The sequence below is a fragment of the Sinocyclocheilus rhinocerous genome, unplaced genomic scaffold (assembly GCF_001515625.1).
Source record: "Sinocyclocheilus rhinocerous isolate Xijiao unplaced genomic scaffold, SAMN03320098_v1.1 scaffold1230, whole genome shotgun sequence".
NCBI lineage: Eukaryota > Metazoa > Chordata > Actinopteri > Cypriniformes > Cyprinidae > Sinocyclocheilus > Sinocyclocheilus rhinocerous.
Window position 1 is genome coordinate 401,908 of NW_015652275.1, and position 18,205 is coordinate 420,112.

At 36.9% G+C, this 18,205-nt stretch overlaps 1 protein-coding gene across 1 annotated transcript; it reads right to left on the minus strand.

Moving 5' to 3' along the window:
• Positions 1-344: 344 nt before the first annotated feature.
• On the minus strand, positions 345-16,415 carry LOC107714292 (trichohyalin-like). The gene is made up of 5 exons (XM_016520105.1): positions 16,230-16,415; positions 13,004-15,242; positions 11,400-12,817; positions 1,631-1,871; positions 345-514 (listed from the first exon to the last, which is right to left on the minus strand). The coding sequence occupies exons 2-5, from the start codon at positions 15,153-15,155 to the stop codon at positions 486-488; spliced, it is 3,840 nt and encodes a 1,279-aa protein (XP_016375591.1). The 5' UTR covers positions 15,156-15,242; positions 16,230-16,415; the 3' UTR covers positions 345-485.
• Positions 16,416-18,205: the final 1,790 nt, after the last annotated feature.

Genomic DNA, 18,205 nt, shown 5'->3' on the forward strand with positions numbered 1-18,205 from the left:
CATATCACCGTTCCATGAAAATATTTAATCTAACCTTTATTAATCATAATCATACATTCACAAAAGAGAGCAAACTCTACTCAAATGACAATCAGATGGTGAGGGTTTAATTTCCATTTATGAATAAAAATAAGCCCCCTCAAATGTGGTAAATGATATAATTGAAGCCTATTACTGTTATTTTTTTAAGTAAACCTTTAAAAATGAACAAATCATTCAGACCATTAAATGTAAAACTCATTCAATTGTGCAAACCATCACATCAGACCTGAGGAAATAGAATTTCTGATAGAAATGCTTTTAAAATAATTTAATTAAAATAATCTCTAAAAGATATTGTGCTTGCAAAGTATATTTGATTCTCTGTCTGGACAAGCAAAACTAAACAATAAAAAATTTTTTTAAACCAATTTATAAAAGGTTTATCATTACTTACACCTCCTGCAAATGTAAAGAATTGAAAATCTAAAGGATGCCCTGGTTTGTTATTTGGAAAGTCGTTTACAGGATTCATCTGGAAAAAAAACAAAAAAAAAAGACAGACAAAAATAACATTTAAAATGACAATGAAAAATATAATTTATGATTTAAAATTTTCTATTAACGTTTTTTTTTAACTGCAGCAGGATTGTGCCAGATTCAGACAGATAGATAGATAGATAGATAGATAGATAGATCTTGTTGGATTTCTTTGAATAATAACTCTATTGAATAATAAGTAATTTCCACTTCCTGTCATTCCACTTCAGCTTCCTGTGTGTTGAGGCCAATTCAGCTCTATAATTCTTCATGAACTGAAGGCACAACCCTGAACTACAGGCAACGTGTTGATATTTCATATAATTATCATAACAGCACATAATACAATTGCTACTTTAAAGGAAGTTCACCCAAATTCATTTGCTGAAAATTTCACTAGAGAAAGCAATATTACGGATAGAGGACTTGTATTTTAGCCAGAAGTGACAGTTAGTTAAAAACGTCTTGATGATGGATTTGTTTCAGCTTTTTTCTTCACAAGACATTAACTGATGGACTGGAGTGGTGTGGATTACTTGTGATGTTTTTATCAGCTGTTTGGACTCAATTCTGACGGCACCCATTCACTGCCGAGCATCCGTTGCTGAGACACTGATGCAATGCTACATTTCTACAAACCTGATGAAGAAACAAACTCATCTACATCTGGGATGGCCGGAGGGCGAGCACATTAAGCAAATTTAAATTTTTGGGTGAACTATTCCTTTAAGAGCAGTGCAAACAGAAACACAGATAAAGTCAAAATATGAGCTTTATATTTATACTGTAAAGCACACATGCACAGGCTATTCTACAAGGTTTCTAATGCTACAGTTTACACACATGCATTTAAAAAAGTACATCAGCGTTATTTCTTCATCCAAGGCAATCAAACCTCATTTAACTATAGTGCAAATTCAGTGTGAATGCAGCTTATGCTTAATTATCTGTTTGACTTTATCAGAAAGTACAAGTTCCAAATCTGCTGCTTCAATAATGAAAATAATTAGCTAAACAGTTTAGTCCCAATTGTTTTTTGTTTTTTTTAGGGTTTGTTTATTCCATTGTTGGTTTGTTTATATTTTGATGATGTAATTTAGAAGCCACTGACCAACTTTTATGAATCGAGCCCTTGCTGCGCACTCATTCATGCCTCCGCGAGACACAAACGCTGCGCTCTCCTCCTCCTCATCTTCCTCCTGTCCCTCGGCCTCCTGCTCCCCCTCGTCCATCCCGCCGTCCTCCGGCCCCGGCCCCGGATGAGGAGAGTAAGGGAGGGATGCAAGCGCACAACCTTCTGAAGGGTACTCACAAACTCTCTCCAGCTGAGCGTCATCGAAACACACCTTCACCTAAACCAGAGACAAGTGACGGACATATTACAGTATGGTCTTGAAAATAAGACCATAAAAACAAATAAAAAATACAACTCATTATAAAGATGCAATTAAGACCGAGACTTTTATTTTGCGTAACATCAGCTTTTGTTTTCCACAGAAGAAAGTCATAAGGGTTTGGAACGACATGAGGGTGAGTAAATGATTTTGGCTGAACTGATGTGTAAATGCATACACTGTGAAAAGCTGTGAATGAAACAAAAATTATTGGAGTACGTTTTACAAGAAAATACTATTTCAGTTTTTCTACTTAACAATTTCAAGTTTAATTCAGCACATTTTACTTGCCATTTCATTGCAATTTCTTAGTGCCCCAAAGTAAATCCTGCTCCAATTTTTATTTTCAGCGTAAATTATTCTAAAAAAGTAATTATACTAGCTACTAATTACATCTTCAAAAGTGTAATTAGATTACTGTACTAATTACTGTCTCTGAAAAAACTGTGTTTCTCATTACTGGTTACTTTGTAAATCCCGTATCAACCTTGACCAGTTGAACAATACAAGGACAAGGACGTGAAACTGCTCTTTTAATTCTTTCAAATAAATAATAGAAAACTGCATAAATTATTCTTGAACTGACCAAAGTATTTAAAGGGAAAAGGTTACATTAAAAACATACACTTTAACATTAGATGTTACATTTTTTAATGTTAAATCCACTATTGTTTTATTTAGAATTGTTCTATGTACAGTATTTAATGCAATTACAGCGGAAGTAACTAATTCAATTACAGGGAAATTAAGAGTAATCCCTTATTTTACTTTTACAAGGGAAAAATAATGAAATTACAGTAATTATTTAGTAATGCATTAAGCCCGCTGGCAGATATTTGTTGTTGTTTTAATCATAAACTCACTTCATTTTGATCAATTTCCTTGTGGCCCATTCCATTTATTGCTTAAATTTTCTTTATTTGGTCTTAAATCTTCCTTCACAAAACCTGCAGAGAATCAAGTCACACCTCAAGGATTTCAGATACAGAAATTACTTTTTGTTAGGAGGTTATCAGACTGTAAGTAGCTATTTAGCGGATGTTTATATCCAAAGCAAGACTTTGCTGAAAAACCTGTTTCTCACCATCTACTCCACGCCTTCTGTTCTCTGATCGATAGTTTAGACTTTATTAGCAAGTTAAAGCTCTTTTAGTCTAATTGTACAAACATCCACTTTCAGCTCGTGCATCAAATCTGATCTGATTTTTATAAAGTAAATGTAAGAATAACTTTGATATTGTTAGTAATATTTGAAGATGAACACTTACTGGACTGAAGCAGCTCGGCTTTACTTGATTATCATTTTTTAGAAAAATCAGTGAGTCTCAAATTTGATCATCAGACTTTTGAGGAGCGTTTATTTGTTTGTCTCTCAATCATCATTGCATTGCATTATATGTTTGGATCATTTAAATCTCATCTCACTAAGACAGATTACTGGAGATATAGAGTGACGACTGATATTTATGTAAGTATCTGCTATACTGTTATAAAGATCTCATTGATTTACATTACATCAGAATTTCATCATATAAATATCAGACGCATATAAATATCAGGATCTGCACTAAATTGCATATTTTGGTTCAGTTTGGGCCTCTGAATAAAATGTATGGCTGTATGAGCCATAAAAGCCTGATTGATCGAATATGATAAACATAAAACACATATGCATTTGTTTTTTTTGTTTTTTTTACATTTTTTGAACTTTTAAACAAAATAATTTAATGAAACAAACTGTGTTCAAAATTTGCAAAATGTATATAATGAGCGAGTACATCATGAATTCATCTTCCAAACCGCGTTTTTTCAGACCAGCAAAATTTCAAACATAAGATAAAACAGAAATAACACAGAGGACATAATACAGAGAGAAAAGCAGCGCTATAATGGCTTAAGGTTCAAATGAGGAAAGTGTAGAACCACCCCCATCTGACAGATTAAGAGACTTGACTTCAATCGTTCTGCACACACTACCAAACTACTATTGCTATTTCTGTTGCACACAGCGTGGGAACAGTACAAGGTTTTCTGTATGCATGCACAGATGATCTTCTAGATTCAACAGAACGTTTAGTACACAGCCAGAGCATTGCGTGGAATCCTCAGAAACAACAGGCCATATAATGAACCCAGTCACAGAACATAAAGCTGTCTCCAAAGACAGTCAACAAGTGTGAACTATAAGAAGAATGAAGGTTAGATGTGGTCAGAGTGTAAACCAGGGCAATGACTCTTGGAGCAAGTAAAATGCAATGCATGAACACGTGATATTGTCGGTCATATAGTATGAACTGAAATTTTCATAAACTGATAAGCCTATGTTGCTTTTGGTTTTATGCATTCTCGTCTGTCTGTGCTACAGGAAGTGACACAGCTCTGAGGAGGAAGTAACCAAAGAGTTGTCACAAGACTGCTTTAAAACCCCAAAATGTTGCAGCTACATAAAACACGCACTTTAATCATACAGGGTTAAGCTTGTAAAACATGCACATTACATACATCAGCTTCATCTATGTGTACAGTTTAGCGTATATGCTCTGCTTTTAATGTGTTGTTTTTGTCACTTTAATTCGAAACATTGATTTGTTGTTATTTACACTACTCTTAAAAAGTTTGGAATAATTAGGATTTTTTTAAATATCAAACAGTTTGTCAGCTAAAACTCTTTAATCTAAAATATTTACCTGAGATTTAAATTATTTCAATAATTTAACAAAACATTCACTTGTTCACGGCTCTCTTATGCTATGTTGGTTGGTCATAGAGGTAGACAAAATATTGAATTTTTTAGTAAGTTATTTAATTAGATTTTTTAAATTATTATTATTATTATTATTTCAGTTTATATTTTTTATGATTTAATTCTCAGAATTTTTTATTTATTTTCATTCATATAATTTGATTTACTTACATTTTAATTTTATTAATGCTTATTTTAATATAATTTTTATTTAATCAGCTTTACGTATTTTCCTTAGAAATCCCAGTCTAAGAAATAAAACCTTTGCCAGTAATTAATTAGCATAAATGTAGGCCATTTATGGCAATGAAGCAAATTTCTGTATTCTAATGTATAATATGCAGTCACAGCTGCACGTTTAACAGCATTGTACAACTTAAAGTAAAGTAACACAACTATGTCATTTATTAAATTTAATACTTTTTCCACTAGAATTGGAGCTGGAGGTGTTTTATTATCATAAATGCTTGTGGACTTCTGTCTCAAGAGTCCGATTTCATTGTTGTCTTCTCTTCATGTACATTTGACTCCAGTTCCTGGCAGAAGATAGTGTATGCGGTTACACTGATCGCCACAATGCAAACATACTGCTCTATTAACTCCCTGTGAAAACCCAGCTGAATTAAAAGGTCATTCTGCTGTTCCTAGGAGAACGCTGCCAAATCCTTCTGCTCTGCTGAGTTCCTTTGTGTTTGCTGTGTCCCACTTACTACAATAAGCTGTGTTGGATGAGAACAGGCACTGCCATTAAACACTGGAAGACCAAATATCTCTCTGAATAGTTGCTGATAGTTGTGTTTCCAGAAGTGAAAGTGTCCAGCATTGTGTGTGTTAGTGTTTTCTGCAGCTCGAGGGAGGAACTACAAAGATATTGAGAGGAAGCCAAGCATTCAGTAGTATATCATGTGTATCAGCCTCACTGACATATTCTGCAATCAGATGCCATCATAAATGGCTTGTGGTCACATCAGTCTATGTACTGTAATTCGCCCTACTGTAGCCTAAGAATAAAAATAAGGCATGACTGAAAGTATTGATAATGTAGAGTTTAGTGAGTCCGATGTCCATTAAGTAAACCCTATGGTTGATTCATTAGACTGATAGTTCCAGAGTTTGTCTTTTGTAAGAATCAGACTGCATTGGTCGTGCTTTAGGTTTTGCGTGTAAACAGTACAGACAATGCAACAAAATAACACGTTGCTTGATAGCATCACATATGTTGCTTGTGGAGATGCTTCTGTAAATGTCCTGTCACTGTTATTTTCTAGTTTCTATCAAGGTTCAGTCGAACTGGTGTCATTATAGCATTCTTCTGTAGACTTGAAACTACATAATGCTCTTTCCTGGGTCACTCTAGACCAGTGATCTTCACTATTTTTTTCACGAGAACCGCACTTATAGGACAAAGTTAATAGAAGAGACACTTTTACTGCAAAGTATGAAAAGTTACATCCAGTCATAAATAGCATGTCTGCATCTCACCACGACGCTTGTGTCCAGTGTAGACACGGTGTGAGTTTTTATAATGGCTTAGACATAGTCCTGCTTGTTTTTAATGTTTTTATTAAATATCTGTATTGATCATATCATCGCATTATTTACTGCCATCTGCCATGCGAGCCACACATCAAAGCTTGGCGAGCCGCATGAGGCTCGCGAGCCGCGCAATGAGTAACACTGTTCTAGACTAACAAACGTCTAGGTCAGACAGGACAGTGTCAGGGTGAAAGGTACTGAAGAACTGCTATAGATTAACCCCAGTCTATTCATAGACACTTGCTCTACTTTGAAGTCAGTCTTTTAGTGTAATGGTCGATCATTTTAAAGGCATGAGTAATCATATGTTTATGACTTGGTTTGTTTGTTAACTACTCCCGAACAATGCAAAATGAATCAGGTGTTTCCTAAAGTCATTTTCCGATTTTTCTTTTTCCATGCTGCATTTAAATGTGTAAACTCACACAGGGACTATCTTCACCTGCCGACTGTGATGGCATGAGAGATAAACCTAATCCAGGTTTAACGCTGAGCAACTGCTTTGGCCACAATCAAAGACGACAGAGATATTCTGGCCTTACTATTGAGAGATCACACCTTGATTTGCTCTTGCTCTTCTTAGAACAATTGTTTCTTCTCTGAAATTAGAAACCCCACTGAAACATAAATTGCATTTTGCAAGTTGTGTGTTAATTGGATGGCATATCCCATATTTTAGAGTCTAATTGTAGCATGTTGCATATTAATTTCATGGCATATCCCATATTTTAGAGTCTAATTGTAGCATGTTGCATATTAATTTCATGGCATATCCCATATTTTAGAGTCTAATTGTAGCATGTTGCATATTAATTTCATGGCATATCCCATATTTTAGAGTCTAATTGTAGCATGTTGCATCACATCAAAGCTTGGCGAGCCGCATGAGGCTCGCGAGCCGCGCAATGAGTAACACTGTTCTAGACTAACAAACGTCTAGGTCAGACAGGACAGTGTCAGGGTGAAAGGTACTGAAGAACTGCTATAGATTAACCCCAGTGTATTCATAGACACTTGCTCTACTTTGAAGTCAGTCTTTTAGTGTAATGGTCGATCATTTTAAAGGCATGAGTAATCATATGTTTATGACTTGGTTTGTTTGTTTGTTACTCCCGAACAATGCAAAATGAATCAGGTGTTTCCTAAAGTCATTTTACGATTTTTCTTTTTCCATGCTGCATTTAAATGTGTAAACTCACACAGGGACTATCTTCACCTGCCGACTGTGATGGCATGAGAGATAAGCCTAATCCAGGTTTAACGCTGAGCAACTGCTTTGGCCACAATCAAAGACGACAGAGATATTCTGGCCTGACTATTGAGAGATCACACCTTGATTTGCTCTTGCTCTTGCTCTTCTTAGAACAATTGTTTCTTCTCTGAAATTAGAAACCCCACTGAAACATAAATTGCATTTTGCTAGTTGTGTATTAATTTTATGGCATATCCCATATTTTAGAGTCTAGTTGTAGCATGTTGCATTTTGCAAGTTGTGTGTTAATTGGATGGCATATCCCATATTTTAGAGTCTAATTGTAGCATGTTGCATATTAATTTCATGGCATATCGCATATTTTAGAGTCTAATTGTAGCATGTTGCATATTAATTTCATGGCATATCGCATATTTTAGAGTCTAATTGTAGCATGTTGCATATTAATTTCATGGCATATCGCATATTTTAGAGTCTAATTGTAGCATGTTGCATATTAATTTCATGGCATATCGCATATTTTAGAGTCTAATTGTAGCATGTTGCATATTAATTTCATGGCATATCGCATATTTTAGAGTCTAATTGTAGCATGTTGCATATTAATTTCATGGCATATCGCATATTTTAGAGTCTAATTGTAGCATGTTGCATATTAATTTCATGGCATATCGCATATTTTAGAGTCTAATTGTAGCATGTTGCATATTAATTTCATGGCATATCGCATATTTTAGAGTCTAATTGTAGCATGTTGCATATTAATTTCATGGCATATCGCATATTTTAGAGTCTAATTGTAGCATGTTGCATATTAATTTCATGGCATATCGCATATTTTAGAGTCTAATTGTAGCATGTTGCATATTAATTTCATGGCATATCGCATATTTTAGAGTCTAATTGTAGCATGTTGCATATTAATTTCATGGCATATCGCATATTTTAGAGTCTAATTGTAGCATGTTGCATATTAATTTCATGGCATATCGCATATTTTAGAGTCTAATTGTAGCATGTTGCATATTAATTTCATGGCATATCGCATATTTTAGAGTCTAATTGTAGCATGTTGCATATTAATTTCATGGCATATCGCATATTTTAGAGTCTAATTGTAGCATGTTGCATATTAATTTCATGGCATATCGCATATTTTAGAGTCTAATTGTAGCATGTTGCATATTAATTTCATGGCATATCGCATATTTTAGAGTCTAATTGTAGCATGTTGCATATTAATTTCATGGCATATCGCATATTTTAGAGTCTAATTGTAGCATGTTGCATATTAATTTCATGGCATATCGCATATTTTAGAGTCTAATTGTAGCATGTTGCATATTAATTTCATGGCATATCGCATATTTTAGAGTCTAATTGTAGCATGTTGCATATTAATTTCATGGCATATCGCATATTTTAGAGTCTAATTGTAGCATGTTGCATATTAATTTCATGGCATATCGCATATTTTAGAGTCTAATTGTAGCATGTTGCATATTAATTTCATGGCATATCGCATATTTTAGAGTCTAATTGTAGCATGTTGCATATTAATTTCATGGCATATCGCATATTTTAGAGTCTAATTGTAGCATGTTGCATATTAATTTCATGGCATATCGCATATTTTAGAGTCTAATTGTAGCATGTTGCATATTAATTTCATGGCATATCGCATATTTTAGAGTCTAATTGTAGCATGTTGCATATTAATTTCATGGCATATCGCATATTTTAGAGTCTAATTGTAGCATGTTGCATATTAATTTCATGGCATATCGCATATTTTAGAGTCTAATTGTAGCATGTTGCATATTAATTTCATGGCATATCGCATATTTTAGAGTCTAATTGTAGCATGTTGCATATTAATTTCATGGCATATCGCATATTTTAGAGTCTAATTGTAGCATGTTGCATATTAATTTCATGGCATATCGCATATTTTAGAGTCTAATTGTAGCATGTTGCATATTAATTTCATGGCATATCGCATATTTTAGAGTCTAATTGTAGCATGTTGCATATTAATTTCATGGCATATCGCATATTTTAGAGTCTAATTGTAGCATGTTGCATATTAATTTCATGGCATATCGCATATTTTAGAGTCTAATTGTAGCATGTTGCATATTAATTTCATGGCATATCGCATATTTTAGAGTCTAATTGTAGCATGTTGCATATTAATTTCATGGCATATCGCATATTTTAGAGTCTAATTGTAGCATGTTGCATATTAATTTCATGGCATATCGCATATTTTAGAGTCTAATTGTAGCATGTTGCATATTAATTTCATGGCATATCGCATATTTTAGAGTCTAATTGTAGCATGTTGCATATTAATTTCATGGCATATCGCATATTTTAGAGTCTAATTGTAGCATGTTGCATATTAATTTCATGGCATATCGCATATTTTAGAGTCTAATTGTAGCATGTTGCATATTAATTTCATGGCATATCGCATATTTTAGAGTCTAATTGTAGCATGTTGCATATTAATTTCATGGCATATCGCATATTTTAGAGTCTAATTGTAGCATGTTGCATATTAATTTCATGGCATATCGCATATTTTAGAGTCTAATTGTAGCATGTTGCATATTAATTTCATGGCATATCGCATATTTTAGAGTCTAATTGTAGCATGTTGCATATTAATTTCATGGCATATCGCATATTTTAGAGTCTAATTGTAGCATGTTGCATATTAATTTCATGGCATATCGCATATTTTAGAGTCTAATTGTAGCATGTTGCATATTAATTTCATGGCATATCGCATATTTTAGAGTCTAATTGTAGCATGTTGCATATTAATTTCATGGCATATCGCATATTTTAGAGTCTAATTGTAGCATGTTGCATATTAATTTCATGGCATATCGCATATTTTAGAGTCTAATTGTAGCATGTTGCATATTAATTTCATGGCATATCGCATATTTTAGAGTCTAATTGTAGCATGTTGCATATTAATTTCATGGCATATCGCATATTTTAGAGTCTAATTGTAGCATGTTGCATATTAATTTCATGGCATATCCCATATTTTAGAGACTAATTGTAGAATGTTGCATTTTGCTAGTTGTGTGATAATTTTATGGCATATCACATATTTTAGAGACTAATTGTAGCATGTTGCATTTTATCCCATATTTTAGAGACTAATTGTAGAATGTTGCATTTTGCTAGTTGTGTGTTAATTTTATGGCATATCCCATATTTTAGAGACTAATTGTAGCATGTTGCATTTTGCTAGTTGTGTGTTAATTTGATGGCATATCCCATATTTTATAGACTAATTGTAGCATGTTGCATTTTGCTAGTTGTGTATTAATTTTATGGCATATCCCATAGAGACTAATTGTAGCATGTTGCATTTTACGATACGATATGATACAATACGATATACTTTATTGTCCCCTTAGGGGAAATTTTTCTTGGGCTTAGTGTATGCTGCATATACACATATAAATAAACAAAGCACATAAATCACACGTGAAACATACTAAGCATACTAAACAGGGGGAGGGGGAGCATGCAGACGGTATATCAAAAGTCACAGTGCACAACGGAACAACCACTACTACACAACTTCCTAACCCATAAAACCAGTAATAAATAAAAATACCAGCAATAAATAAGAATAAAATAATGTAAGACACTGCACAGAGTTAAATGATGACTACTAACCAGAACCAAGTCACTGGCCATTGTCCTAGCCATTCAAAATTCTAATAGAAGCTGGCACAAAATAATTTTTAAACCGATTGAATCGACATTTGGGCACTCTATACCTTCTTCCTGAAGGCAGAAGCACGTACCCAGGGTGTTTGCTAGTTGTCTGTTAATTTTATGACATATCCCATATTTTAGAGTCTAATTGTAGCATGTTGCATGCACAGTTTTGTATTGCCCTTTTATTATCAGCACAGCAGCTCATCGTATAGGTCATGCAAAAACACAAAAACCCACTCACTGCTTTCGGTGTCACTCTGCTTTTCACCAAGCATGACCGTTCAAGGTTCTGGTACCCTCCAATCACCTCAATCTCTTTTGCTGTAGGATACCGTTTCTTCCCTGCCTCCTTGGTGCTGCTGGGAGCAGGTGTGGGTATATGGCCCTGGGGGGCTGCTTTGGGTGTTGCAGGGGTCCCTGTTGGGATGCCACCAGACGAGGCTGCCCCAGCAGGTCTTCTGGGGGTGATTGTGATGGTAGTTCCTCTCTTACCTGGTCTACCTGAGGCACTCCTAATGGAAAAGAGAGGTGGAGATGGAGATGAAGAGGGTGATGCGGTACAGGGAGAGGTTGGCGATGGAGAGCTTGTTTCTGGAGGTTTCTGTGAGTTTTCTGTTGATTCGGTGCTCCGGGCGTTGATTGTGAATGACCTGACCTGCTGGGGTTTAGGGGGTTGTCTTTGGACATTCTGTTGGCCTTGTGGAAATCTGGGACTTGTAGGCATTTGGGATTTCTGTGTCTCTCTTAGTATGTCTGGTTTCTTCTGGCCTTCAGTTGCCCTGATCTCTGGCTCTACAAGCGGACAACTCTCCATGGTGGGCTGTGCCTTTTTGTCATTGTGGGAGCCACATCCTGCTTCCTGTTCCCTCAGCTGTAGTCGTTCCACCTGCCGCTGTACCATCTGAACACCTGTCGACTCCATCGCCTGAGTTTTGTCACCGTCCCTCCCATGATTCCACAGCTTGGCAGTTTCTGGCAGGATGTCCGGTGATGGTGCTTGTCTGATGGGGTTGTATTTGCCCTGAGGTCCGCTGTGTGGGGGCATATCGGCTGTCCTTTCACTGATACACACTGCAGTCCTGGACCCCACCGTCTTGAGGTTATAGATCCGGCTCATGGCGTCCAACGAGTCCGAAAGTGGTGGGGAGGGAGAAAGAGAGGGAGGAAGATACTCTTCCTCTCTTTCTCTTTCGTCTATGTCCTGTGTTCTCCAAGCGATACACGTTCCACACTCCTCTACATGGCGTTGTGTATCTCTCTCTGCTTCCCTGGGGCAGATATCGCTCTCTGAAGCGTCTCTGGCGATCTCCCCAACTTCTCTTTCTGTCGAAGCTGACTGCAAGAGTGACAGAGAAACAGGAACAGGAAGTTGAGGGTTTGACTTTGCCATGTTAACGTCCTGTGTGACGTCAAACAGTCTGAGAGTCTGTAATGTGGTTTCTTCTTGTTCTCGCACAGTTCCTCCTGCTTCTCTGCTGCCCTCTTCTTTGTCATCATCCTGTCTTTCCTTCTGTTGCTGACGAATTCTCTCTTTCAGAGACTCCACTCGGGTCAGAGGTCGCCCAGCTTTCCAGCTCCCTCTCCTCTCCACTTGTCCTCCATCTAGTTTATCCCCAGCAGGGAGACTCGCCCTCCTTCTTTCGGATGATATATCGACTCCTGTGTTCGAACTATACCGTGGACTTTGGGGGAGCCCACTTGTTTTTTTTTATAACGGGGGGGGGGGGGGGGCGTGTGTTCGTGCGCTTGCGCGTGCCTCAAAAGAGGGCTTACAATGACTTACAAAGATACATAACAGCTACAAGTGTATGCACTTCTTGCTTTATGCAAGCACCTGATCGACTCCATAAAATACAGTCCTGGGGATGGCGACTCCCTCTTGGGTGCACAGTTTTCTCTGGCCCAGTGTAACAGTTTGTTGTGGGAGTTGTGAGGTAAAATGTAGTTCCTCAGAGGCTTGTTTTGGAATGCTTTGATACTGTTGATGCTCTTTTTGATCTTGGTTACTCATTTCACCAGAGATCCTTTCTGTGTCTCCATGTGAAAAAATATACCCTGCCCTCTTGAGTTCTCCATCTAATTGGACTTTTCTTATTTTACTGAGCAAATCCTCTGTGTGTTGGGTAAGGGCTGCTTGGCCAGAGGGTTGCCTTTGTCCAGCATAGTCAACCATAGTCGGGCAACTTGAGTCCGCAGAGGGAGTGTTGTCACATCGGCACCAACTGTCTGTAGGGAAATCTATAGTACTGTCATCCGAGGGTGGTATATATATGCCACGGGATTGTTTTGAAACTGCAACAGTTCGCTCCTCTTGATTCCATCTCCTTTCAGATTCTGTTTTGACCTCAGTTTGGAAATCTGTGGGTCTCTGCCGTACCAGCGTCTCTCTCTCCTCTTGCCTCTTATCTCTGTGTATCTCTTTATCTATCATTATCTCTCTCTCATTCTCCTCTCTCACTTTCTTAATCTCTCTTTTTGAGCTGCTCTCCGTCCCATCTTGTTTGATAGGAACTCGTCGCGCAAATGCGACCCCTTCAGGGATTTTGAAAGAGGCCAGAGTGAAGTCCTCTCCTCCGTCTACACTTGAAGTCCATTCCTCTGTCTCTCCACAAACAGATTTATTCCTCTTATTTTCAACCTTTATTTCTTTTAGTCTCTTTTCATGCATCACCTCATCATGTTTGGGTCGACCCCATCGCCTGGCGACCTTTGGTTCACTTCCTGATTGGTCGGTGACCCTTGTTTTGACCCTACGGTCAGAGTACGACCTCTCCACCACTTTAAAATCTGTCTTTTGCTCACAATCTCTGTTCTCCTGTTGGCAAACCACGCGGTCAGAGAAGCTAAAGAAGCGTTTGGGAACACCCCTGAGCATCAGACTCGTTTCAGTCTCCTCCGTACTCTGTTCCTCCTCCACAAACAGGTCTCCTGTACTGTATCTGGCCCGGTTCTTGAAGCACTCTGTGCTCTTGGAGCGCATTGGAGGTTTTGGGTGTTCACCAAACTTACTAAGCAGCTGACTGACCCGACCACTACATTCTGGAGCCCCCATGTCCTTGTGGTTCAGGACTCTCTCGGCTCTTTGCATGACCGTCCTCGACACTAGTTGCATGGAGGACCATATCCCCTCTTTCCCTAAACGTTCACTCCCTCTCTCAGTCTCGGTTTCCCTAATCCCGTCCATCACGGGCGGTTTGATGATCAGTACTTCTGAAGCCCTAATTTCCGTCACGCTTCCTCCGCCAGCTAGAAACTCCCTCAAATCCATCCTCATCCGTTTCTGATCCTCCCTGACCTCCTTTTCTCTCTTATCTGGTTTTTCCTTGTCATTTTTGTCTTTCTCAATAATGATAATGTTGTGTGCCTGGATCGTGCGAAGACCTACGACCGGAGGAAATAAGGATGTGCTACCGTCTGCCTCTCTGATTTCTCTCCCAGTGCATCTGTCTCGCTCTCTTCCCTCATTTTTACTTCCCATCTTCTCGACCCACATCTCTCTATCTTGTCCTCTCCAGATCTTCTTCTCTGTTTCCCTATTTCTTTCTCTCCCTCTATTATTGGCGGCCTTTTTATACTCATTCTCTCCATCTCTAATCACCTCCTTCCCTCTGTTATCTCTCCTAAAGCTGTTCTCAGAACGGATGAAGGGGTTCTGTTGGATGGGGCTGATGGTGCCATTGTATATCTGTTTTTGCAATTTATATCCAGTCTGCTCAGTCTGGAGGTGATGTGTTAATTTACTGTCCGTCTGCTCTGTGTTGATGTCTTCATTGATGCTCAGGATATCCGGAGTATGCGGTCCTCCATCTCTCTCTTTCTCCCTCTCTCTTTCCTCATCTTGCTTCGCCCTTCTTCTCTGGATGATCCCTCGCTTCCAAGCCGGCATGCTGGCAAGCCGCTGCTCTTCTTCCCTCTCTCGTCTCTCTCTCTCCTCCTCCTCTCTTCGCTTTCGCTCCAGTAGCAGCTGCTTCCATTCCGGTAGAGCAGAAAGAGACATAACCACGGAATACTCGATGAAACAGTGCTGTTTTACTGATCAGAACTTTTGCAGAAAGACAATTTTATCCAAGGACACCCAGGAGTTCTGTCAAAACAAATACACAAACTGATGAACACATTGGCTGTGTTTTTTATGTGGTAAACATGCAGTTAACAGTGCAAATCTACTGTCAGAATAAACACTGACACTCTTTCAGGTATGTCTAAAACACATATTTAACTCAAACTCAAATTAATCTGAATGGAAAAGAGAATGCATATTTACACTACCAGTCAAAAGTTTTCAAACAGTAAGATTTGTAATGTTTTTTAAAGAAGTCTCTTCTGCTCACCAAGCCTGCATTTCGTTGATCAGAAATACAGCAAAATCAGTAATATTGTGAAATATTTTTACTATTTAAATGTTTTTTTGAGCAGCAAATCAGCATATTAAAATGATTTCTAAAGGATCATGTGACACTGAAGACTGGAGTAATGATGCTGAAAATTCAGCTTTGATCGTAGGAATAAATTATATTTTAACAGATATTCAAATAGAAATCAGCTATTTTGAAAAGTAAAAAGATTTCACAATATTACTGCTTTTTCTATATTTCTGATTAAATAAATGCAGGCTTGGTGAGCAGAAGAGAATTATTTAAAAAAAAAAAAAAAACATTAAAAAACTTACACTACCAGTCAAACGTTTTTGAACAGTATGGATCACCGTCTGGTCACTTTTTTTTTTTTTTGCAAGTTTTTAAATAATCATGTGATGTCAAATTAATTTTCAAAGCACACATTTACTTGCAATTTCGCATGCAATCATTTGCATGTTTAATAGCCTGTTCAAATATAATTTAACAATCCATGCAAAAATTAGAAAATGGTAAAATAGTTTTAAATTAGTTGTAGTGTTACACTGTTGTCTTTTTTGTCGTTTCAACTACTTGAATTGTGATTTGTTGGATAGAAAATGTAATTCTGTTCATACACCATACTGAGATGCTAAAAGTTCGCCCATATATTTTGACATATTGATCTAAAACACAATACTTCATAAATAATGTTTTAAATAACTGTTTTTGCAAACCTTATTGCTTCAGATTTTGTGGGATGACCGAATTAAGTTTTCCTCGTTTCCACGCGCTCGACGTTCATCTTTGCATTAGTGTAACTCCAAAAAGACGCATCAAAAGTCCAGATAATTCCTTCAATCCTTGCAAAAAGGAATCAGCAACCTTTCTAACACGCACCGAGTAAGAAACCTCCAGTTAATTCATATTTGTGTGATTCCGTGAACTGTATGTCGGTCCCGTGAATCGGAGCGGCTGTGTATTACAGGCGCAGGACTGTAATCCCATAATTACATTAAACTCCAGCAGGACAATCACAGGCGCTGCCTAAGAAAAGACGTTTAACTAAACTGCCGTCTGCATCTCCTCCTCATCCGAGTCCCTGCGGACACCGGAGCCGTTAACGGGAGAGTTACGCGAGGTGACGGACGCACGGGAATTAAACGCCAGCTCTTAGATAACGCATCCGCTCACCGTTACGCGTGCATTAATTGGTCTCTTTATTATACATTATATAAATATCACACATAGTTTATGGTATCATATTAACTAGACTATTTATATACAAACGGTGAGCAGTTACTGCGAAATACACTTTATCCTTTTACTGCATGCATATAATTTAACCTAATTAAACATCTAATGGACGTTTTTTTGTCGTCAATCTGGTTACTGAAATATACTTTTAATTCAAGACAAAAATACATTATTTGTTGCAGCATTTTATTCGGCATTGTTCAGCAAAGTGGTGTGATGAATCCACATGATGATACAGTAAAAAGTCAAGCCAATAAACAAAATGAAGGAGTTTAATAATGGTTTCCAGCTCTAACAACAGTGCTTTTTTAATGCACTTTTACAAAAGTAATTTCAATTTTATTGACCATATAAAAATGCATTCTGTATCAAACTCTGAGGTCATTATATGTAAACACACTTCAAACACCTTAGACATTTTTATAAAATAAAAGCCACGTTTTGCAGTAGCATGGCACTTAATCCTAAAAAACACAGGAGGTTAATGCTGCATTTATCCCACCTGCTGACCTCTTGGTTTTGCGATGCTAAAATATTTGCAAAAATAAAAGTATTATATAAAACTTGCAGTGTATGCAAAACAGCTGTGGTACAAAAGCCTTCATAAAAGCAGAAGTAAAAGAGCAAAAGAAAATCATCCAATCTGTCATTTTCTCCACGTAACTGATCGCGATGCATTGGCTTGATGCTAGCAAGCAAGTGTGAGTGAATGTGTGTGTTTTGTGTCTCTTCCAAGTAGAGGAATTTAATCTGATGACCTTTGACCTGGAGCCAAAATACATCAGCTCCTCCTCCGCTGACTAAAAATAGAAAGAATGTGATTTATTTTATATATATGTATATCTACACTACCAGTCAAAAGTTTTTGAACAGTAAGATTTTTAATGTTTTTTAAAGAATTCTCTTCTGCTCACCAAGCCTGCATTTATTTGATCAGAAATACAGCAAATGCAGTAATATTGTGATATATTTTTACTATTTAAAATAACTGTTTTCTATGTGAATATCTGTTAAAATGTAATTTATTTCTGTGATCAAAGCTGAATTTTCAGTATCATTACTCCAGTCTTCAGTGTCACATGATCTTCAGAAATCATTCTAATATGCTGATTTGCTGCTCAAAAAAAAAAAAATTATTATTATTATTAATATGTACAACAGCTGAGTACATTTTTTTTCAGGATTCTTTGATTAATAGAAAGATCCAAAGATTAGCATTTACCTGAAATAAAAAGCTTTTGTAACATTATACACTATTCCATTCAAAAGCTTGGAGTCAGTATCATTTTTTTTACTGAAGAAAATTATGGGTGGGTATGGTGAAATTATAGAAATTAATACTTTTATTTAGCAAGGATGCTTTAAATTGATCAAAAGTGATGATAAAGACATTTATAATGTTACAAAATATTTCTATTTCAGATAAACGCTGTTCTTCTGATCTTTCTATTCATCA

Coding starts and splice junctions, on each gene's coding strand:
- LOC107714292 (XM_016520105.1), bottom strand. CDS start 15,155: ATGTCTCTTTCTGCTCTACCGGAATGGAAGCAGCTGCTACTGGAGCGA. Junction 1,872..11,399: donor GCAGAGTGACACCGAAAGCA/GTGAGTGGGTTT, acceptor TCTCTGGTTTAG/GTGAAGGTGTGTTTCGATGA. Junction 515..1,630: donor GGCTCGATTCATAAAAGTTG/GTCAGTGGCTTC, acceptor TTTTTTTTCCAG/ATGAATCCTGTAAACGACTT.